This window comes from Scyliorhinus canicula, chromosome 12, assembly GCF_902713615.1.
Source record: "Scyliorhinus canicula chromosome 12, sScyCan1.1, whole genome shotgun sequence".
NCBI classification, from domain to species: domain Eukaryota; kingdom Metazoa; phylum Chordata; class Chondrichthyes; order Carcharhiniformes; family Scyliorhinidae; genus Scyliorhinus; species Scyliorhinus canicula.
In genome coordinates, this window is record NC_052157.1 from 147811364 (window position 1) to 147836704 (window position 25341).

Sequence of the window (25341 nt, forward strand, 5' to 3'; positions counted from 1 at the left end):
CTATCAAGTTCACTATACTTCCAAGATTTGTGTCATCTACATTACTTTTCAGCAGATAGTAAATGTCTAAAGTTGTACAAGGAACATAAAACTGCATGCGAGGTATAATCCTATTTTACCAATATCCTGTTAAGTCACAATGTTTTCTGCTTTACCTCCTATTTATTCATCCTCAGCTGTTCCCCGACAGTTTACTGGTTGGGCTTAATGCCCTGTTCTGTGCTGTTAGTAGTATGTAATCCATCCAGTAACAGTAGGATAGCTCCGTGTAGAACTCCGCCATTGAGATATTAAGCCTAATTCTCAACCAGACATTTTCTCTGAATGATATTTCAGTTCTCAGAGCTATCACATTTTGCTTAATAACATTAATTTGTTGAATTCTAGAGCACAGCTTCCTCTTCAATCAACATCGCCAATATAGATTAAACGACCTTTAATGTAATTTGCTAGTCATGAGAGCATAAATTGGCTGCTTATTTGGCTTTGCAACAGTTAGTACTTTTCAGAGGTAATTTATAAGATGTGAAAGCACTTTTAAGATATCCTGAAGACATGAGAAAAAGCTACACAAATGAAAGTTTTAAAAAAAATGTAAGATATTTAAAGTTGGTCTTTCTTTGTGCTCACAAGCAAGCTGAAACCTTCACTCTAGTACATTCTAAAGTATGGACTGTATTGCGTTTTACCAATTGAAATACAAAATCAAATATACATTAACATGTTTTTAAGACAAAAGGTTTTTTGTACCTGTGCCATGCTAGCATCAGAACTGCCAATGCTGGGTTCATGTTCATGAGGGCTATTGGTCCTTGGCCAAGAAAGGGAGAATAGGCTCCTGTAATTCATCATTTCGCACTGAATGGATGAGATCATTCAAGTATTTGTAGTACAAATTACTAGCAAGAAACCAGGTAGTAAACCTGAAAGGTACAAAAGGACAGGCTATCATAATTAGGATGAAGAAAATAATCTTCACATTGATCAATATTTATATTTCAAGCACTGTTTTACGGGTTTTCTCTGTTCTGCGAATCAGCCAGCAGGTTCATCACATTTGTGCTTTACTCCAATCTGCCCCACCTTTGTGGAGCGTGTTACTTATTATAACTATTTTCTGCTTCTAGCTTGTTAGGTGTCCAAACGCTGTCAAACTCTGGTGCGCTGAACAGCTCAAGAGGCCAATTGTACCAGCACAAGCTTTTTTTTTAACAGATTCGCTCAGAATGTGGGAAACACCAGCATTCAGTGGTCCATCACTAAGTGCTCTCGAGAGGAAGGTGTCAGCCAATCATCTTCTTGCAGCGAATGGTTTGATGGGAGATTTTTGAGTCAACTGCCCTGCTGAGAGTTTGGAATCACACAAGGGTCAGACAGGGCGAGGACAGCAGACGCTTTCCCTCTTAAAAAGATTAGTCAACCAGATGGTTTTGATGACAATTTGGAAGTTTTCATGGTCACCGTTACTGACATTAATCAAATAATCGAATTTAAATTCCGGCTGCAGTGGTGGGATTGGAACTTAGGTCTCCCAGCGAATAGTCCGGGTCTCTAGATTACTGATGTGGTAACATAACCACTTTGCTACAGTATCCGATGAAGTGCAACAACCTCTGTTGCTACCTGAGAAAGACCTTGCTTATAGTTGGGATCTCCATTTATCTTGCAAACACAAATTAAATATTTAACAAGGAAAACTGAAGTATGCAGGAAGCACAAACAAAATTCATGTCCATAGTTTTCCTCAGAAAATATTTTCAGGGGGATTCCAGAGCTGGCACAGGGCGGGCATCAGGCAACTGAGGGACATGTTCATAGAGGGGAGGTTTGCGAGCCTGGGAGAGCTGGAGGAGAAATTTGAGCTCCCCCCGGGGAACACGTTAGATACCTGCAGGTGAAGGCATTTGCCAGACGACAGGTGGAAGGATTTCCCTTGCTTCCCGATAGAGGGGCGAGTGATAGGGTGCTGTCGGGGGTCTGGGTCGGGGAAGGGAGGATCTCGGACATTTATAAAATAATGCAGGAGGTGGAGGAGGTACCGATAGAGGAGCTGAAAGACAAGTGGGAAGCGGAGCTGGGAGAGAAGATAGAAGATGGACATGGGCGGATGCCCTAGAGGGTCAATTCGTCGTCGTCGTGCGCAAGGTTGGGCCTCATCCAATTAAGGTGCTGCACAGAGCCCATATGACGGGGACTAGGATGAGTCGGTTCTTCGGGGGTGAGGACAGGTGTGTTAGGGTTTCGGGAAGCCCTGCGAACCATGTACATATGTTCTGGATGTGTCCGGCCTGGAAGAGTTTCTGGGAGGGGGTGGCGGGGACGGTATCGAGAGTGGTGGGAACCAGGGTCAAACCAGGGTGGGGGCTAGCGATTTTTGGGGTTGGGGTGGAGCCAGGAGTACAGGAGGCAAGGGAGGCCGGAATATTGGCCTTTGCGTCCTTGGTAGCTCGGAGAAGGATCTTGATTCAGTGGAGGGACACAAGGCCACAAGTGTTAACACCTGGTTAACGACATGGCAAGCTTCATCCAATTGGAAAGAATCAAATTCGCCCTGAGAGGGTCGGTACAGGGGTTCTTCGGCGGTGGCAGCCCTTCCTTGACTTTCTGGATCAGAGATAGGAACTGGAGGCCGAAACAGCAGCAACCCGGGGAGAAAGGGGGGGGGGGGGGGGGAAGGGAGGGGGGGGGGGGGGGGATAGCAACGAAGGGAGCACGTCAGCGGGGGGTCGCGGGCAATGAACTGCCCGAGGGCCATCGGCAGAAAGGGAAAAACGGTTTGGTTGCTAGACTGATAGCGCGGGGGGGGGGGGGGGGGGAGAGGTGGGGGGGGGTGCGGCGCGGGGGGGGGCGTGGGGAGGATTTTCCAGGGGGGATTTGTTGTGTTATAATTTAAAATGTAGTAGGGGTAAATGTTTGTATCGAAAAATTTCAATAAAAATTATTTAAAAAAAAGAAAATATTTTCAAAATACTCCCCATAAAGTGCAAACAGGGTCTACTGCGCATGTCAAATAACATTGCAATCACGTAGGTTATCTTCAATTTGAAATGTGGATTTAAATCAGTAAATGTTCAAGAGGGTTAAACAAAGCAAACTCACTTTTTCCATTGTCGTCCAGGCTTGCCTTAATGGAGTGGCGAAACAATCAGGGAGTGGTCCTCCTTCTCTGCAGATATTTGACTCTATTTCTAATCGGACAAAATCATCAATCCTAAAGAGTGCGTAGCTTGCAAAGAAAAGAACCTATGAATAAAAATGCAGCAATTAAACAAGTGGTACTACAGGTCTGTCTTGCACTTCTACTCAATGTAACTCAATGTAATTGTTAAATTGTAACAGTGTTGACGAACCAGCCAGCCCAAAATTCAACCATGTGAACACGACAAAAAACACTTTAGGATGGAGTTACTGAGGAATATTTGCTCAGGTGAGATCACATTGACTTCAAAATGTTAACAAAAAGTTTAGCTACTAATTCGATGGCTAGCTCAAGGGCAGGTTTTAAAAACTGTCTTTCAACAGTTCGTAATTTATTGACATGAGACTTGAAGGCAAAAAAGGATAGTCAAAACTGGAATTGAAACATCCTGATCATTAAAAACATTTCCCCCGCTTGTTAATAGAATACCACAATGGCAACAGCACAATGTTTCCTTTTACTATATTAGAAATCACACATTTCACGCATACCCCACAGTCTCTTAGCATTATATTTGAAGCTATTGCCTTAGCTTAAGGACCTCAACCTAAAAACTAAATTATAATATACGCTTTTCAATCTGTCATGGCCTACACGCCAATTTGCTTATTTGTTTTTCTACACTTACTTATCATACAAGATCATGGCATCATTCTGTGCTTCTTGACCATCGTACTGCCCGCTTTAGCAGCCAGTTGAGTTTGGAAGTTGTCTGCAGCCAACCAAAACTGCAGGATATTTACAGCTTCTTCTTTCTCCATGTACTAAAAGAAAATGAGGAATAAGTATTAAAAGCACGTCAAACCAAACCCTACGTTAGATGTTTATAAACCAAATGACATGTGGTTTTTATTAAGTGGACAAAAGCAGCCATTTTTGTGCAACGCAAAATCCACAATAGCAGGTGGATCGCCCAGTTCAATTTTTGTTGGTCTTGACTAAAGTAATATTAGCTCGAAAATAGTGGAGCTGCCTTCAAAGAACAAAGTACAGCACAGGAACAGGCCCTTCGGCCCTCCAAGCCTGCGGCGAACCATGCTGCCTGTCTAAACTAAATCTTCTGCACTTCCGGGGTCTGTATCCCTCTATTCCCATCCTATTCATGTATTTGTCAAGATGCCCCTTAAACGTCTATCGTCCCAGCTTCCACCACCTCCTCCGACAGTGAGTTCCAGGCACCCACTACCCTCTGTGTAAAAAACTTGCCTCGTACATCTCCTCTGAACCTTGCTCTTCGCACCTTAAACCGATGCCCCCTAGTAATTGACTCCTCTACGTTGGGAAAAAGTCTCTGACTATCCACTCTGTCTATGCCCCTCATAATCTTGTAGCCCTCTATCAGGTCGCCCCTCAACCTCCTTCGTTCCAGTGAGAACAAACCAAGTTTATTCAACCTCTCCTCATAGCTAATGCCCTCCATACCAGGCAACATCCTGGTAAATCTGTTCTGCACATTTTAAATAGTATCATGGGAATTTGTATGTTCACATCAATTGGCAGTCTTGGTTTATCACCTCTTCCAAAGGTGGCATCATCAATGATTCAGAACTTTCTTGGCACTGTAATGGTTTTTTCCGAGGTGAGACGCCCAACTCCTATAATGTGGTTTGCAACCCACACACAACCTTTGGACATGTGCGTTGATATGCGGCCAAGACACCACAAATAAACTTGCACAAAAACTTCAATTATTTTCAAGTCTTCACACAGTTAATGGGAAACGTTAACTGGTTATTCTTTACCCTCTACTGTAAAGGTGCTAGTAAAATCTGCAGAAAACCCTGCACCAGCAGCAGCCTACACTTCTATCTATACGTGCTACAAAAAGTATACACAAGTTACTATTTAAACATACTGATTTATGTGGTGCAGTTTTTCTAAAAAACTTTTTACTCAACTTTTACACTTTTGGATCTGTTTGATATTCCCTTGGGTAAACAATGCATTAAATGCTAAGAAAGTAGCACAAAATAGCCTGTGGAATCTGCGTGATATTTCGTTTAAAACTATCATAGCACCAGTAGAGATATTGAGTTATCATCTCGCCAGTGAAAGTACCATTGTTTAATCATTTAAATCAACCATCAGACTAATAATAATCTTTATTATTGTCACAAGTAGGCTTACATTAACACTGCAATAAAGTTACTGTGAAAACCCCCTAGTCGCCACATTCCGGTGCCTGTTCGGATACACTGAAGGAGAATTCAGAATGTCCAATTCACCTAACAAGCACGACTTTCGGGACTTTTGGGAGGAAACCGGAACACCCGGAGGAAACCCATACAAACATGGGGAGAACATGCAGACTCCGCACAGACAGTGATCCAAGCCAGGAATTGAACCCGGGTCCCTGGCGCTGCGAAGCAACAGTGCTAACCACTGTGCTGCCGTGCCGTCCTTTCATCTTAAGAACAATTAACAATAAATTTAAGAAAGGATTTCTTCTCTTTGAACATTTACTGTTTAAATCCAGAATTCCCACACACCTCCTCCAGCCATGCTCCTATGACATTCCCCACGTCTGTGGCCTTGCCTCAGTCCTGATGACGAGCTATTCCTAACATCCCCAAGTCAATTTAAAATGCCCTTTTCTTTCCTCCCCACCTTCCAAAGCCATGTCTTTTCCGGTCTACTTTTGCCAGATTTTCCTTCATAATACAGTCTTAAGTTTCAGTTTGTCCTCTCATTTGGGGAATGATGTGCAGATGCCGGCGTTGGACTGGGGTGAGCACAGCAAGACGTCTTACAATACCAGGTTAACCTGTTGGACTTTAACCTGGTGTTGTAAGACTTCTTACTGTGCTCATTTGGGAACGGCAGACAATCGCCTATGAGAAGACCACTGTTGCAAGGTGGCCTGAGTCTTTGGGAAGATTGCTTGCCTGTCCTCTTTAAGCTATTACATAAAAAGTTTCACAATTTTATTTTCATTTCATGAAATATTTACTGATTTTAGCTAATGACTGTATGAATATATGTTATATCGGAGGTGAAGCCAAAGACAAATTTCCACTTTTGCATGGACAATAAAGTTCTATTCTACTTTACTTTTCTGTCTGGAAATTTGAAGTTAATCAAGAGTTTCAGTGATTTCTATGAAAGAGTGATTATTCGCAATAGTTGAAATGACTTCCGCTGCTAAGTTGTGACCTGCATCACACCAAGGGCAGCACGGTAGCATTGTGGATAGCACAATCACTTCACAGCTCCAGGGTCCCAGGTTCGATTCCAGCTTGGGTCACTGTCTGTGCGGAGTCTACACATCCTCCTCGTGTTTGCGTGGGTTTCCTCCGGTGCTCCGGTTTCCTCCCACAGTCCAAAGATGTGCAGGTTAGGTGGATTGGCCATGCTAAATTGCCCTTAGTGTCCCTTAGTGTTGGCAGGGTTACTGGGTTATGGGGATAGGGTGGAGGTGTTACCTTGGGTAGGGTGCTCTTTCCAGGAGTCGGTTGCAGACTCGATGGGCTGAATGGCCTCCTTCTGCACTGTAAATTCTATGATTCTATGAAAGATTATACCAGGGTAAGGCTGCCAATCTTCCAAATGGTCTTGGAGTTTCCAGGAATTGGAGATCAATCTGCTGGACACTGCTGCAAGCATCCCAGGAGAAAAAGTATAGGGGCATTACATAAGTAAGTGTTTATTTTAATTTCCTTTGAATACTTTCACTGATGAGTTATTTTAAAATGGAAATAGTTGGGAGAACATAGGAACAAGGACCAGGTGCAACAGGGAAAATGCTAGTCTATTATAAAAGATGCACTAACAGGCAATTTAGTAAATATCAACGCGATTGGACAAAGTCAACATGGATTTATCATGTTTGACAAGCCTACTGGAGTTTATTGAGAATGTAACAAGTAGAATAGATAACGGTGATCCAGTGGATGTGGCGAATTTGGTTTTTCAGAAAGTTCAACAGGACGGCATGATGACACAGTGGTTAGCAGCCCTGCTGCCTCATAGTGGCAGGGGCCCAGGTTCGATTCCAACCTTGGGTGATTGTCTGTGTAGAGTTTGCACTTTCTCTCCGGACCTGCATGGGTTTCCACCAGTTTCCTCCTACAGAGCAAAGATATGCAGGTTAGGTGGATTGGCTATGTTAAATTGCCCCCTTGTCCAAGCACGGTAGCACAGTGGAAGGAGGGACAGTAGCACAGTGGAGGGAGGGACGGTAGCACAGTGCAGGGAGGCACGGTGGCACAGCGGTTAGTACAGTTGCTTCACAGCTCCAGGGTCCAAGGTTCGATTCCCGGCTTATCTGTGTGGTGTCTGCATGTTCTCCCCGTGCTTGCGTGGGTTTCCTCCGGGTGCTCCGGTTTCCTCCCTCAGTGCAAAGATGTGCAGGTTAGGTGGATTGGCCATGCTAAATTGCCCTTGGGTTAGGTGGGGTTACGGGGATAGGGTGGAAGTGTGGCTTAAGTGGGGTGCTCTTTCCAAGAGCTGGTGCAGACTCTATGGGCTGAGTGGCCTCCTTCTGCACTGTAAATTCTATGATTAGGTGGGGTTACAGGTTTGCGGGTAAGTGGGTCTACGTAGGGTTCTCTTTTAGAGGGCCGGTACAGACTTAATGCCCAAATGGCCTCCTTCTGCACTGGAGGGATTCTATGATAGAGATTTGTGTGCAAATTAAAGCACATGGGATTGGGAGTAATATACCAGCATGGATTTAGAATTGGTTAACAGGCAGATAGGGATAAATGGGTCTTTTTCGAAGTGGCAGGCAGGGATCCTGCAGGGATCATGCCTGGGCCCCAGCTATTCACAGTATGCATCAATGATTTTGGATGAGGGAGCCAAAAGTAATATTTCCAAGTTTGCTGACCACACAAAACTTGATGGGAGTGTGACTGTTGAGGGGGATGTTAAGAGGCTTCAAAGTGATTCAGACAAGTTGAGTGAGTAGAGAAATACATGGCAAAAGCAATATAACGTGAATAAATATAAAATTATCCACTTCGGAAAGAGAAACATAATGGCAGTCCATTATTTAAAAGATGGATTGGGAAATCTTGACGTGCAAAAGGACCAGGAGGCCCGCGTACACCAGTCACTGAAAGCAAGCATGTAGGTATAGCAACCAGTTAGGAATGCCAATGTATGTTGGCCTTCATTGCAAGAGAATTTGAGTACAAGAGCAAGAATGTCTTACTGCAGCTGTACAGGGCGTTGGTGAGACCACGCTTGGTGTATTATGTTCACGTTTAGTCTCCTCGTCAAAGAAAGAATATGCTTGCCATAGAGGGAGTTCAGTGAAGATTCACCATACTGACTCCTGGTATGGCAGGGTTGTCATATGAGGGAAGATTGGGTTAAATGGGCCTGTATTCATGGCGATTTAGAAGAATGAGAGGCGATCTAATGGAAACGTATAACATTCTGACAGGACTGGGCAGGCAGGATGCAGGCACGTTGTTTTCTCAGGTCACAGTCTCAGGATACGGGGTAGGCCACTTAGGACTGAGATGAGGAGAACCTTCTTCACTCAGACGGTGGTGAACCTATGGACTTATTTACCATAGAAGACTGTGGAAACCAAGTCACTGAATATATTTAACAAGGAAATAGATAGATTTCTAGACACTAAGCTGTCATGGGGCTTTGGAGTGCATGGGGATCATGGCGTTGAGATAGAGGATCAGCCATGATCATATTGAATGGCAAAGCAGGTTCGAAGGGCCGAATTACCTACTTCCTGCGACTAATTTGTTCCATGTGTAGGCCATTCAGCCCTTTGAGCCTGTTCCACCATTTAATAAGATCATGGTTGATCTTCTATCCGCCATAACCCGCGCTCTCTTCAAATCTGCAATCCGCCTACTCCCGATAACCTATCACCCCATACTAGCAAGGATCTACTGATCTCTGCCTTAGAAATACTGAAAGGCTCTGCTTCCAAAACCTTTTCAGAAAGAAAGTTCTAAAAACTCCTGACCCTCTGAATGAAAACATTTTGGCTCCATCTCCATTTTAAGGAGGTGACTCTTTATTTTTAAACAGTGACCTGTAGTTCTAGATTTTCTGACAAGAGGAAACACCTTCCCCACAGCCACCCATCAAGACCCTTCAGGATCTTATCAAGTCGCCTCTTACTCTTTTAAACTTCAGATACACCTGAGTCTGTCTAATCTTTCCTTATTAAGCAATCCGCCCATTCCAAGTATTAGTTTGGTAAACCTTCTCCGAACTTGTTCCAACACATTTACGTCACCAGCACGGTAGCATAGTGGTTAGAACAACTGTTTCTCAGCTCCAGGGTTCCAGGTTCAATTCCCGGCTTGGGTCACTGTCTGTGCGGCGTCTGCACGTTCTCCCCGTGGGGGCGTGGGTTTCCTCCGGGTGCTCCAATTTCCTCCCACAGTCCAAAGATGTGCAGGTTAGGTGGATTGGCCATTATAAATTGCCCTTAGTGTCCATTAGTGTTGGGTGGGGTTACTGGGTTATGGCGACAGGGTGGAGGGGTTGACCTCGGGTAGGGTGCTCTGTCCAAGAATCGGTGCAGACTCGATGGGCCGAATGGCCTCCTTCTGCACTGTAAATTCTATGATTTATCCTTCCTTAAATAAGGTGAACAATACTGTACACAGTACTTCAAATGTGGTCTCGCTCGTGCCCTGCACAACAGAAGCATAATCTTACTACTTTTGTTTTTAAATATGTTTATTCTCCATTTTCTTCAGAATTTACCCCCCACCAACAAACAGTAAACGGTAACAAATACAATGTCAATCCCCTTATTCACAACAACGACCCTATCCTTCCACCGTCCCAAACAACAGCCCACCAGACAATATAAGCATCAAATAAAACAAACCCTCGCAAGGTGAAAAAGAAAAGGAAAAAAGAATCAGGAATCGCCTATGGTCACCAGACATATATAGTCCCCGCCCCCCCACCCCCCGCCTAATATACAATGCTATCCAATCCCCGAAAGAGTACCGTGAATGACACTCATGAATTGTAGACACCCCCCTCCCCAACACCTCCCCCCCCCTTCCTCTTGTAAACTCCTCCCCCCAACCTCGGTTCCTTCCCCCAACTTTTCACCCCCGGCTAGACTCACCGAAACCTGTTCTACCAGGCTCCGATGGCTGCAGCCCCTCCCCCCACCTCAATCCCGTTCACTTACCGACTTAACCGGCCAGCGTGGAGGACCCCGCCCAGGCTTCCTTCCCCCTTGCCCGGTCCCAGGAAAACCAAGAAATCCCCTTTAGCACACAACCCCCACATACACACCCAAGCCCCAAAGAACCATCATTGCAAATGAAAGTCCCATCTCTTCACTTGTCCAAATATATACAGTGTTGACTCATTTAGTACATACACCAACATGCAGTGAAAAAATAAAGTTACATGAGGCTACATCGGTACACGACCGCTCTCAGTCCCATTTCTCAATTCAGCCACAGTCTCTCTGCCTTCGCAAACTCCTCTGCCACTTACGCCGTTCCAAAATAAAAGTCCTTGGATTTGTAGGTCACCCTCAACTTAGCTGGATACACTATGCCGCACTGCACCTTGCTGATGTACAGTGCCTTCTTCACCCGGCTGAAGGCAGCCCGCCTCCTCACCAGCTCCACCGCAAAGTCCTGGTATATACATATACCAGCTCCAACCCACTGCACCACCCGCTTCTGCATTGCCCAGCACAGGACTTTCTCCTTCACACTATACCTACTTAAACACACAGTTACTACTCTTGGCGGCTCACTCGCCTTTGGTATAGGCCTCCACGACGGATGAGCCCGATCCAGTTCATATCGGATGGGATCGTCCCCCTCCTCCAAAAGCTTTGCCAACATCGTGGCAAAATACTCTTGTCGGGCTCGGGCCTTCCACCCCTTCGGGCAGACCCACAATCCTCAGATTCTGTTGCCTGGATCTGTTTTCCAGGTCTTCCATTTTGGCTCGCAGACCCTTGTTGGTCTCTACCACCCTCTGCAACTCCTTCCCCATCGAGGTGAGTTAATCATTGTACTGCGATAATGCCTCTTTCACTTCCTTCAGTGTCTCACCTTGCTCCCGCACCTCCGCCACTGCGCTAGATACCGCCACCCTCACCGGGGCAATCGTCTCCTCCACCAGCACTTTCAATACCGCCCCCATCTCCTTCTTCATCGCTTCCATGTGTTTTGTGAACTGTTTTTCAAGTTCCAGAGCCATCACCTTGGTCATTCCTTCTGCTGTGAGCGATGCGGCCTCCCCCTGGTGCTCCAGCCTCCGCTTTCCTTACAATTCCTGCGCTGACTTTTCCACTCACCGGTGGACTTTCATTAACCCCCTTTTTAACAGCCGCTTTTATCCCAAACTTGGACATTTCTCCTCCCTGTGCCTTCTTACAGCTTTTTCAGCCTCCGTTGCCCCGGGACCGGGCGTTAAAACTCTGAAATTTCTATTCCTGAGCAGGAGCCCTCCAGTGTATGGCTGCCTCCCGCCCGCCGTCACCTGTCAAGCCCATAATCTAGCTACTTTTGTATCAATTCCCCTTGCACTAAATGATATGGAGATGAAGTTGTGGACAAAAGCGGTTTGACTGGGCAGAGTGGTTGAGGTAGGAGGCTGTATTATTGAAATTCCCAGGAATGTGGCTACCACCCACACAAACAGTCACTACTTCCAAAATAACATGAGAACTCCTAGGAGACGCAAAAAATAAAAGCCTGTAAATACAAAAACATTTTCTCGAAACAAGGAAGAACCATAAACACAGGGATTCAAATATAAACTCTGCAGGTCCTCGCAGAAACTGAAAAGAATGAGATAGTAAAGTTGCATATTGATTGCCACATGTTCTCAAATAAATCTGAACATTTGTATTTAAAAATTATTCTCAAATAATGCAGTAGCACCAAGCAGTTCACGTGCATAACAATGTAGGAATGAGAAACAGCCACTTCAATCAATTCATTCCCCAGGTCCTGAGCCAGTTTTTATATTTTCTTTCCCAAACCAAACATACTGCTTACAAATTCAAGAAACAATTCCATTTCTGATGAGTATTTTGACGCATTTTTTTCTGCAATAGATTATACCACTATTCTTGACTGCTCCATTGTTAAATTATCAGACTGCTTATTGGACCGATAACTAGTACTGGAAATTTTCTCTACTTAAGTATTGAGAAGACTGAAACCATCGCTCTCCGTCCCCTCTCCAAGCTCCCGACTCCATTCCTCTTCCTGGCAACTGTCTGCGACTAAACAGTCCGTTCATGGATCTTGGTGTCATATTTGACTCCCAAGATGAGCTTCCAGTCACACATCCACACCATCCCGAAAACCACCTACTTCAACCTCCTTAACATCGCTCGACTTCGCCCAGCCTCAGCTCATCTACTGCTCATTTATGCCTTTGTTACCTCTAGACTTGACTATTCCAACGCACTCCTGGCTGACTTCCCACATTCTATCTTCCTTGAACTCGAGGGCTTCCAAACCTGTGCTGCCTGTGTCCTGACTCGCAACTCGTCACATTCATGTATTGCCCCTGCGCTCGCTTACCTATATTGATTTCTGCTCGAGTTAATTATAATCTTTATTGTCACAAGTTGGCTTACACTTCAACACCTTTATTATAAAATTCTCATCCTTGTTTCCTATAATGATTATAATCTTTATTATTGTCAAAAGTAGGCTTACATTAACACTGCAATGAAGTTACTGTGAAAAGCCCCTAGTCACCACATTCTGGCGCCTGTTCGGGTACACGGAGGGAGAATTCAGAATGTCCAATTCACCTAACAAGCACGTCTTTCGGGACTTGCAAGAGGAAACCGGAGCACCCGGAGGAAACGCACGCAGACACGGGGAGAACGTGCAGACTCTGCACAGACAGTGACCCAAGCCGGGAATTGAACCCGGGTCCCTGGCGCTGTGAAGCAACAGTGCTAACCACTGCACTCCCGTGCCGCCCATCATCTCTATCTCTGTAATCTCCTCCAGCTCCACAAGATATCTGCTCTCATCTAACGCTGGCCTCTTGAGCATCCTAGATTTTAACCATTCCAACACTTGCGGCCGTGCCTTCAGTTGCCGAGGTCCCAAGTTCTGGAATTCCATCTCTGTGTCTCTCTGCCTCACTTTCCTCCAAGACATTTTAAACTTAGCTCCTTGGCCAAGCTTTTGGTTATTGATCTAATGTCTCCTTATTTGGCTTGGCATCATATTTTGTTTTATATTCCTCTTGCAAAGCGCACTTTGAGACGTAGTGTGTTATTTAGCTGTTGTTGTGAAATCCGTTTCATTGAATGGCTGATGGGTTAGTTTTATTACTTCTCATACCAATCCAAAGCAGTTTCTGGCTTCAACATAAAAGTGATCTTTTAACTCAGAAGTCAGGCTACGCTCTGACAAAGGCACAAGTTACCCACCAGGAGGCCATCCCACATTGCTGAGTTTGCATCACACATAATAAAACAAGCTGGATCCAAGGCCACATTTTCTTTTTAAAGAAGTGGCCACATCCATCAGAAGCTTTTTAATGTTACAAGACAGCACTCAGTTTCCTTAGAGTGCAACTCTTATGTCGGTCCAAGCAATTACATAAAGAGTTCCTTTGTAGCTGTGCTCGGTGTGGCCTGGTAGGATGTGCAGCTTGCTGTGTTACTCTAGTTTCCTGAATATGCATTCAAATCTACAAATACCCGTTGGAAACTAGTATTTTCAATATAAACTACACTTAGAATAACATTAATTCAATGATCATCGAGTGACAAATTCAATAAATCCAGTTTCCGAGTCAGAAAACTGTAGCTTCGAGCCAGATTCCAGGAACTCAGCACAAAACCAAGGCCAACATTTCAACGCATTACTAAAGAGTGTTGAATTTGGCATGGGTTCTGCCTTTTGGATGAAGCGGTAAACTGAACCTCCCTCACCCCCCATCAACGTGTTCAGGCGTATGTAAATGACTGAATGGCACTATGTGAAGAGGAACACAGCAGCTTTCAGTGTCCTGACCAGCATTTATCCTTCAACTAATACCATCAAAAACAATGTGAATGTTTTATTTGCTTGCTGTGTGCAGGATTTGACATGGATACACAGTTATTTATTCGCCCAAGTCACTAATAAGTCTAGTGACAAGTTTAGGCATCTGTGCAGATAACTGCAGCACAACACTCATCACATCCAACCAATTAGAGTATATACCCATTAACCTTACTTTCAATTCCCTTCTCAGGTTACTGCCAATTCCTGCCTGCTTCCATTTTTGTTCGTGGCCCCTCATACAGAATCGTATTGAGGTCTGCATAAACACTATTCATAGAAACTGCCTACTCTACATTAACAGTTTCTCAAAAAATTCAACTAGGTTAGTTAGACATGACTTAACCGTTGCAAATCCAAAACTGGCCCTAGTCAATTCATTTTTGTCTAAATGCTCAGTCACTCTGTCTCCATTAACTGATTCTGATACCTTCCCCACATCAGATGGTCTTGAATGAAGCAATTTCCTCTTGTTAAAGCATAGGCGTGCCTTCCATCCCCTCTTCCTTGCCATGGTCACAGATTGAACCAGATTTGTCACAAGCTCGGTGTTTTACGTGACTCCGAGTCATGCTTCTGACCCAATTTCCTCTCGGCTTACTCCCACCTGTGTAAGATTGTCCACTTCTTTTCGCATTTTCCCATGAAGCTAAATTTGTGCCCTCAAATAGTCTAAAATAGTCCTCTTACAACACCAAGTTAAAGTCCAACAGGTTTGTTTCTAATCACTAGCTTTTGGAGTTGTGAAATCATTAGCTCTGGAAGCCAGTGATTCGAAACAAACCTGTTGGACTTTAAGCTGGTTTCTTACTGTGCCTACCCCAGTCCAACGTCGACATCTCCACATCATAAAATAGTCCTGACCAGTCTTCAATTCTCCAGCACTTCAGCTCATCTAAAACTCTGTTGCTGTGGAGTGGGTCCTCACTTAAAAGTTGTAGTTGCGTTCCTGAAAAGTGCAACTTTAAGTGAAATGACTTTAAGCGAATCAGCTTTTCCCATTAAAACCGATGTAAAAACTGTAGTCGAGGTTTATAGGATCTCTCTCATCAGAAAAAAATTAAAACATTATACCCTACAAGTTGAAATACTTTTATTGCTAAATTCCTATATTGATAAATAAATAACTTTTTAAAATTAAATAAATTAAAAAATATAAAAGAAATATGGTAAATTTCTACTTATTTCCCACTCGCTGCTGATCCTGCTTCATGAACTTCACATTCGCCATTATAATATAATAATCGTTCATCGTCACAAGTGGGCTTCAATTAAGTTACTGTGAAAAGCCGGGGACCGGGGAGACAGGTACGGGAATTGAACCCACGCTGCTGGACTTGTTCTGCATTACAAGCCAGCTGTTTAGCCCCATCCACTTCCTGAACATCCCTCTATCTGCCAACCCTTTGGCTTGTGGCCTCTGCCACGCCTGAAACCATGAATCACTGCCGTCGCTCAGGCTAGCGGCTTCAACAGCTTCCTGACCCTCCCACTCGCCCACCCTCATGTTCCCTCGCTGCTTTCCTCTCCTGAACTCTCACTGTGAGAGAAGGCATTGAGCGGCGAGAGGCAGACCGAGCAACTTCGACTGGCAGGGAGTTGAAGCTGCTCCTCTTATCTCTGGCCAGTCACCTCGCAGCAAGTGATCAGAAGAGGGAAGCAGCGAGGAGGAGTATCGGCGAGGTGAAGGACTGGCAAGAGGTGGGTTTGAGAGTGGCAGGGGCTGTGAGGCTGGGAGTCAGCAGTGAGACAAAGGATCAGGGAGCAGCAACGGCTACTCCAAAATGGCATCAATTGGGTCATGCGGCGCTTGGTCAGGGCAGCACAAAATGACTTTAAAACAAAATTCCCAGTGCTAAATGAGAATACAGGTCCCATTAAATGACTGATGTTGAAGTGACACACTATTAAACTAGGACTTAAATGTATCCCATTCCATTCACCAGACAGAACTTCGCTCTCGAACCTCAATTTCTGATTTCCCAAACTCAAAATTTCAAATGTTCAGCCTTGTGTTAAAATCCTTCCATGACCTTGCCAGTTAGCATAACGACTGTACCCCACCCCGGCCAAACTCAAGTCCAGCATCTCCTCAACCCCTTGCTCTACTACTGCTGGTGGCTATACTTTTTTGCTTTGGACCCATGTTGTCAAATTCCCTCCATACACCCACCCCGCTGGCCTTCCAACTCCATCCCGATACACTTCTTAAACACAACTTACATTGGATATCAGCTCTCCATATTTCACAAATTTCAGAAGTGAGTTACAATGAATTATTATACAAAATATTTGGTGGTTGTAGTGTTCAAATGTTCTGCGTTTGACCGGGGAGTCGATTGACTACTGATGCTCGCTATGCTTGATTGGTTAAGCCTGCATATATAATTAGGGAAAAGTAAACAACCTGTAGAAAGAGTTGCAAGCCAGAGCTGGAGCATGGAGTAGACGTCTTAAAGCAATGAAAATAAAATCTGTTGCACACATAGAAACTAGTGTCATCTCTACACAGATTGGAGATATAAAATACGCAATAGCAGCATTACAAATATTTAGAGAGTGCCCTTCACAAAATTCTTGAATAATGACAATTTAATTTACTACAAACAAATTCTGCTTGTCTGCTGGCTCTTGAACATCCACCCAGAGATTTACATACGAGACCAGTCAATGAGTTCAAGACAGTGCTCACTATGTTGCATCTTACCTCCGAGAAATAGAAGAGCGCAGACTCATTGAAAAGAATATCAGCCAGGTAAACAATGCCACTAGTCAACACTTCAATTTGATATTTACAAAAATGATGACTCCGTAAAAATTCTGTAAAGTGCCTGTTGGAGAATGAAAAAAAAAGGTCAGCACTCATTTTATACGTGGACGAAGAATAGCTGAAATCTTAAAAGCTCTCTCCTGAATAAAAATTGGACTAATGCATTCTGTTTTTACAAAAGAAATTTGTGTGCTTTTAAAAATGTAAATTCCAAAATAAAACTATAATAAAGCTTCCATAACAGAATATATCAAAGATATCAATCTTTTAAAGTTAATCATCTTAATATTACTTCTTTTAAAAAGTTATTCCTCTTAATAATGCAGTTTCCTTGGAGTCTAAAAGGCACAAAGACTGTATAAAATAAATTACTCTTTCTTTTACTATGGCTCAGTAATGGATGTCCCATTACTGTTTACAATCTCCCCATTGTGACCTGATAATAAATCTGTTTGCAGTGTTACAGATTTATCAGATGCCTTGCACTGTAAGCAGCCAAAAGGTTTGGTAAAGCAGTTACAGCATAATGAACTGTATCAGTATAGGCCATCTCTGGGACTGGGGGGCGGGGGGTAAAGAAGAGAGAGAGAGAGACTGCTTCAACCGGAGCATACTTTTCACAGTGAAAATTACAACAGACATTTCCAACACTAGCAAATGCTGGACTAGCACTGTGTCTTCACAGTGCCAGGTTCCCAGGTTCGATTCCCGGCTTGGGTCACTGTCTGTGAGGAGCCTGCATGTTCTCCCCATGTCTGCGTGGGTTTCCTCCGGGTGCTCCGGTTTCCTCCCACAAGGTAAGGTAAAAAAAATGCTATGATTAATTCAACTAGCCAGTTGTGAAACTCGGAATATGATTATCACTAAACTTAAATAATTCCCTCCTGCAATTGTGTTCCTCCTCATTGCTGTTAGGAGAACAGCAATGCCGTTAGGTAATTTGGACATTCTGAATTCTCCCACAGTGTACATGATCAGGCGCCATAGTGTGGCGACTCGGGGATTTTCACAGTAACTTCATTGCAGTGTTAATGTAAGCCTACTTGTGACAATGATAAAGATTATTATAAGGATAAAATAAAAATGCTGTCAATTTGAAATGAACAGAAGTGGGTAATCTGCACTGAATGCTCAGCAGATCAAGCGTGCCTTTCTACATCTTCGAATGTGTCATGCAAATTGCAAGCCCCAAGAAATGTTCCATGAACTGCTGAATTCACAGATGACAGCAAAGGAACTAAACTTTCCATGTCTATTGTAGCATGCACAGTGTGGGACATGCACGTTCAAGTGATATTTCAAATCAAGAAATGGTTTACAATCTCCAAACCCTTAAGAGTATTAGAGTATTTATACAACTTCCAGCAGCATGGCCCACTCTGGTCATTTCTTCTCCCAGTCTTGCTAGGGCAAAACCTTGCAATGTCCTTAAATCGCTATCCTTTCTCCCTCTGCTCCTTGCTCAAAGACTTTGTGTAAGAAAGTTCACACTAACAAGAAGATCTGCTTCTGCCTTTGCTTCCAGGTGTCAAACCTAGTGTGCGCTTTTCAATAACATTTGACCTGGGCCCCCAGTTCCCATGATAAGCAAGCCACACAGGCTCAGATCAGATCACATTGGCAGCACGGTGGCGCAGTGGTTGGCATTGCAGCCTCACAGTGCTGAGGACCCAGGTCACTGTCCATATGGAGTTTACACATTCTCCCAGTGATTGAGTGGGTCTCAACCCCACAACCAAAGATATGCAGACTAGGTAGATTGTTCACGCTAAATTGCCCCTTAATTGGAAAAAAAAGAATTGGGTACTCTAAATTTATTTTTTTTAATCAGATCACAAAACTAACTTTTCATTAATCCATTTTACTTTGCACCAAAGGCACAGTCCAAACCTTACAAAACCTCAGAGTTGTAATAGTGATAAATAAACAGTGCATTTTTATTCATTAGGTGCTTGTGTATGGATTAGTTCACCTAATGTAGATGCAGATTGTGTATAGCTTATTTTGAGGCAGTAAAGAGAGAAACTGAAAATCATGAGTGAACTGGAATAGCAGACATTATGAGAAACAATACATAGTTTACAGAGATATAATACACATTTTGCCAAATCCTTAAGTGCAGCAGATAGAAGAAGAAAAAATGATGGATTTTTAAAAATGTCTCTTCTTAGCAATTATGGCACCAGTTTGTACAACAAAAGGATTTATTGCACTTCTGAAAAATAAACTATGAAACAAGAAAAGGAAATCAGTCCTATTGAATTTGTTCCTTTCTGACATTAACATGTGAGGGAAGGAGAATGAAGATGGAAAGTTACACAAGGACAAGGAGCAATCAAAATAACATATAGGGCATGATTTACCGGCCGCTTCCTACTGGAATCGCCGGTAGATCAAGCGAGAGGCCCCTTCTGGAATTCCCGATAGTCGTTATGCCTTGTGAGACCTAACAGGATCTCGCAACACATCGTGATCTGGGTGGGATCCAGACTTGCAAAGTTATTTAACTCTGCTGCAACAGATCGAACAAGCGCCCAAGATCTACCAGCCTTCCCGTGGAGACCCCAGCCAGGTGCCATTTAGCATTGGTCCCCACAAATAGTGACCAAGTGAAATGGCACTTTGGTGGGGGGCGGGGGAGGAGGAGGAGGAGGGAGATCTCCAAGGAGACTGGAGGATCCTGTGTGGTTATCATCTGGGCAGGGTGGCACCCTGACATTGATGTCACCCGGGAGCCTTGGCCCTGCCAGTGTGGCACCTTGGCAACATCACCCAGGTGCCAGCCTGGCATTGCCAGGATGCCCATGTGGCACTGCCAGGCTGGCAGGAGCACTGCCAGGAAGGCGGGCTGCAGTACCAAACTTCCCAGATGGCATTTTGTCCGTGCCAGGGAGTGCCCTGCCCATATGAGGTGGGGTGTGGGGTGCTCGAGAACTCCCCAACAGATGAGCTGGGACGATCCAGGGGTCACATTGGGGGCCGAGAGATTGGGGCGCCATTTTCTTCCTGCAGTGGCGAGTGAAGCTCCTCAGTGAAGGAAATGTGACTGAGTGCAGCCTTGTTAGGGGGTTCCCTGTCAAAGCCCGAAAAAACAGAGCCGTTAGAAAACGGGGTTGTTCCCGGCGCTAAAGACCCCTCTAATCCTGCCCAGAACAGACCCCGTTTTTGTTTTAGTTAGATCACACCCATAAACTTTCATTAATTTTAATTCTACAATAGTGTATAGTAATTTAGTCCTGGTCTTATACGAAGATTAACAAACATGATGCATTTTGATGACTTAATATTACTTTCCACTGCATTTTTTGAATAGCCTAAATACTAGATCTTAATTCTTAAATTGTGACCCAGCAGCAGTCAGAATGCCCAAATTTTAGTTTCATGTTTAACCACAAGATGGCAATACATCATCAGTCACAATTTCCACAAGTCTCGTCAAGGAGTTCTTTTCACTTTGTATCTGTGTCTGAGCGAATGAACAGCACGTGGGCACCAGGGAGCATCAATCCAGCTGAAATTACTCTGCCACCTTAGTAATTCTACCATTACAGATGAAAACATAAACCTCCATGCACTTGGGACAACATGCTTACTGAGGCAAAGGTAGACTGAAAAGGGGTAACGCATTTTGATTTACACAAGAGTACAAAGAAAACACTTCTGCAGATAATTGCTTTTCTCCAATTCTCTGGCAGATTTTCCCAAACATATTGCAGAGAGCAGACTATTGATAAGCCCAATAAGGTGCATCGATGTGAAGTGTTCTGGTTTTTACAACAACTTGGAGTTATTCAGTAAGTGCACATTGAATTTGGAATTGGGATTCTACGAAAGACTGCAGCAGAGTTACATTTACTCGAAGAGAGTTTCCACTGTTCCTTAGATTTAGCTTGGCCGCAACATCGGATTTACACCATGCAAGCCAAAACTCTTTTGCACTGGCACTAATGTGTCAAACGGTCTAAATGGTGGCTAAAGTCTCCCATTACAAAGCTAGCCCCAGTGATGGCTGTCCCTCAATTCAAGGATGGTGTCCGCTTGGTCGCAAGTTTCTGCCATGGGATTTAGACGTGACTAACAGGCTGATTGTCAACCTGCAGATCCTTGAGCACAAGAGATGGGATGTCCCATGAGGTAGTGGGTTCCGGAGTGCAAGGTTTAACTTTCTTTTCGGTCCTTTGCTGCTGCTCCTTTCCTGCATCATTGAAATGTTGTGACTCAAAGTGTGTGGCAGCTTGACGGACAGGTTGCTGCCATTCTGAATGATAGGTATCAAGCTCCTCCAGGTGATTAACGTCAATGCTGCCGAGTTTCAATGTGAGATGCAGAAGGTCTTTGTGACGCTTTCTTTGTCCTTCCCGGGATGTTGGCCAATTGCGAGTTGAGAAAACAGGAGCTGGCAGGGAAGATGGTATTTTCAGCCAGCCACAGGGGGCAGTCTGAACAATGTGGCAGTCTGAACAACACCTCAACCATTACTGCATAGTAGTAGCTAATACTCTCCCAGTTATGCCCAGTTTTAACAAATATTTTATTACTTCATTGGATGTGGGCGTCGCTGGCTGGAACCGCATTTATTGCGTTTAGGAATCAACCACAGAGTCAGATATAGGTCAGACCGGGTGAGGATGGCAGATTTCCTCCCCAAAGGGACCAGATGGGTTTTTACGACAGTCGACAATGGTTTCATTCGATTTTTAATTCCAGCCATTTTACTGAACTCAAATTTCACTATCTGCCGTGGTGGGATTCAAACCCTGGTCCCTGTAGCATAATAATAATCTTTATTGCCACAAGTAGGCTTAGATTAACACTGCAATGAAGTTACTGTGAAAAGCTGCTAATCGCCACATTCCGGCGCCTGTTCGGGTACACAGAGGGAGAATTCAGATGTCCAATTCACCTAACAGTACGTCTTTCGGGACTTGTGGGAGCACCCGGAGGAAACCCACGCAGACACAGGGAGGACGTGCAGACTCCGCACAGACAGTGACACAAGCCGGGAATCAAACCAGGGACCCTGGCGCTGTGAAGCAACAGTGTTAAACACTGTGCTACCATGCCGCTCACATTACACTGTGTTCCTGGATTACTAGGCCAGTGACAATACCACTATGCCGTTGTCATTGTGTTAGAATCTACAGGTGAACCAACGGCAAAAGGAGAGCTGCAGCAAGCCATCTAATGGATAAATAAAACAACAAAGACTGCAGCTCCGACAGTATTCCAGCTGAGGTCTTCAAAGCTGGCAGACTCTTGCTCACATTAAGACTAAGGCAGCAACAGGCATCTTGATAGTTCATTAGTAATTACAATACAGCCCATCATCATCTGCAGAGTTTTGTTTGACAGAAGAAAAATGCATCGGTAAACTTACTATTAAGATATTCTAGAATATAGTATGACACATTTTACTTTGTTTAACTTTAGCGTCCGCTGCCGATCACATGATAGCACTCTAGCCTAGGTCAGTAAGCTGTGGGCTCAAACGTCCCACTCCAGAGACTTGAGCACTCAATCTAGGCTGACACTCAGTGCAGTGAGGGAGTGCTGAACTGTCAACGGACTCGCCATCTTCCTGATGAGACATTTCGGCATACATAAATGATCCCATGGTACTATTTCAAAGAGGTGCAGACTCATTATCCCCGGTGTCCCGGCCAACATTTATCCCTCAATCAACATCACTAAAACAGATTACCTCTTCTGTGTGACTTTGCTGCGCACAAATTGGCTGCCGTGTTTACTTCGTTGCAACAGTTAGCACACTTCAAAAGTGCTTAATTGGCTGTAAAGCATTTTGGTATGTCCGGACATCATGAACAGTCACTTCCTAATTATTTATTGAAACATGCAGCTGTTCTAAAATGTGTTCATTATAACCAGACAAGTAAGCCAGAGGTCTGGCGTGTAAATTAATTCAATAAGACTGCTAGTTTGTGGGCTAGCTCCAGAAATGACCATGAAAGATACTGGATTGTCAGAAAATTCTAAACAGTTCCTTCATGTCCTCAGGAAGTGCTATCTCCAGCAGGCCAGGTATATTGTAAAGAAAAGTTCCTAAATTTAGCACATTAACCACAAATTTATTATTGGAAGAAGTAGCACAAATGTTGCTGGCAGCGAGGGAAGAGATTGCAGGCTTCACCGAGAACTGAATCAGCAGAAATTCCTCTGCCTTCTTTCCCTAGTCACGACTCTCGGAAAAAGAATAACTTTCTATCATTCATGACAGTCTGTCAATTGCTTCTAACAATGAACTAGACCTCACCGTACCATGGGGATAAAGGAACGGAGACAATATTAGATTTGAGAATACACAGCATGTAAGTTTTAAAAATTGCGCTTATGTTTACAACGAGTTTAAACATGTTTAACTGAAGTTTGTATTGGCTTCAATTTCAGAGTTTCCGCTCAATAAAATTGAACAAAGATTGTTTGTTTTAACACGTGTGGACCATTGTGACAAATACTGCAACCCAGTCAGCTGTTTTAGGATAAAAAAACTAACCAAATTAATTTACGGTGTGTAAACTGTGCTAGAAATGTAATTTGCCTAACTGCGTTATCAAGAACGTCTAGTGCACATATTTGCTAAGTAGTTAGAACATAGGGCTAAATGAACCTTACAATGTTTCCTAAGGTGTCAGTGGACACTGATCTGGGTAGTAGCTCTGATTCAATTAAACTTTTTTTGTTCATAGTTATTTGGTACGACAGTAGTACACTTAGACAGGTACCACTGAGCTACCAGAGTTCTTCATTCCAGCTTGTTATTGGTACAATGGATGTTGCAGCATGATATGGTGCCCCACTGCTAAATAAACAATATCTTATCCAGAAATTACCCGTGAAAACAGTGGCTTTTTGCACCTTTTCTAAAACCACCCATTTACCATGTATCCAATTTAGACAAAATTAATCTACACCATATAGGTTCCGATATAGAACAGTACAGCACAGAACAGGCCCTACGGCCCTCAATGTTGTGCCGAGCCATGATCACCCTACTCAAACCCACGTATCCACCCTATACCCGTAACCCAACAACCCCCCCCCTTAACCTTACTTTTATTAGGACACTGCGGGCAATTTAGCATGGCCAATCCACCTAACCCGCACATCTTTGGACTGTGGGAGGAAACCGGAGCACCCGGAGGAAACCCACGCACACAGGGGGAGGACGTGCAGACTCTACACAGACAGTGACCCAGCCGGGAATCGAACCTGGGACCCTGGAGCTGTGAAGCATTTATGCTAACCACCATGCTACCCTGCTGCCCCTCATATCTCAAATTAAATACAGACTCTTCAGCCCTAACACTTGCCAAGATGCCCGTACTTCGATATTCACCTCAAATTGGATAAACCCTCAGTACTTTGAATGAATGAGTTCCCTCGTAATTACTTACTCGTTTTCCATCGTAACATATACTACAGCTTGTGCTGAGACAAAACAATTGGGATCCGCTTGTCCATCCTCTCCACATATCTTAGCTGCAAAAAAAGGCATACATATTTATCCAAGGATTACAGTACTGCACAATGATACACAACACGGATACATTTTTAAAATTCTGCAACTAGAATTAGTGCATATAAGCACTTTCAAGCATGGACGTTTGCTAAAGGAGAGTAATTTTAAGATTTTTTAGGCTCTGGGTCTGAACTGCAAGACAGCACAGCAAGTAAAAATGAAAGCGAAACATGTGTCATTTTAATCTCTGTTGACAGCTTCGGTGAGCTTTATATATGAGCTTCAATTAACACTGCCACCCAGTACCTTTTGCAAAACTCAACATATGAAATTTTGTATAGGCACTCTTTAGTGTCATTTTTAAAAATGACAGTGCACCTTTGTGAGCTGCATCAACTAACTAGTCAGTTAACAGGTAGCAAAGTTCAAAATTCAGATGTAAGCAAAAGGGGCTATTTTACCAATGTGGCAAACTGTTCAGTTTAGCAGGAAGATCAAAGTTAAAATCTTCTGAAGAATTTCAGTTCTGCATATGGGTGAGGGAAGAAGGGGAATGAGGAAATTTCATCCAGCAAAATGGCACTGTATAGAGTAATTAGTAGAAGCATTACAAGGGAGTTGGGGAGGCATTTTTTCAGCCAGAGGGTGGTGAAGGCCTGGAACTCACAGTCTGAAAGGAGAAATATACTCCATTGCAATTTTAAAAAATACTTGGATATGCACTTGTAGTTCCATAACCTCCAAGACTACAGTCAAAGAACTGGAACATGGGGTTAGGTTGGATGGCTCTTTTTCGAGGAGGCACAGACAACATAAACGAACTGGCCTCCTTCTGTGCCTTACATTTCTGGGATTATATGATTTCTATATTACACCAAAGAACCAGCAGAACTTGGAGACAGAG

At 43.8% G+C, this 25341-nt stretch overlaps 1 protein-coding gene across 1 annotated transcript in view; it reads right to left on the reverse strand.

The window, feature by feature from the left end:
- akap10 (A kinase (PRKA) anchor protein 10) overlaps nt 1-25341 on the reverse strand; it is a 92547-nt gene that overhangs the window by 21157 nt on the left and 46049 nt on the right. The window contains 8 exon segments of the mRNA XM_038814459.1: nt 751-841; nt 843-915; nt 3090-3209; nt 3212-3243; nt 3828-3882; nt 3885-3963; nt 16898-17021; nt 24373-24457. Coding sequence (XP_038670387.1) covers nt 751-841; nt 843-915; nt 3090-3209; nt 3212-3243; nt 3828-3882; nt 3885-3963; nt 16898-17021; nt 24373-24457 — 659 coding nt within the window.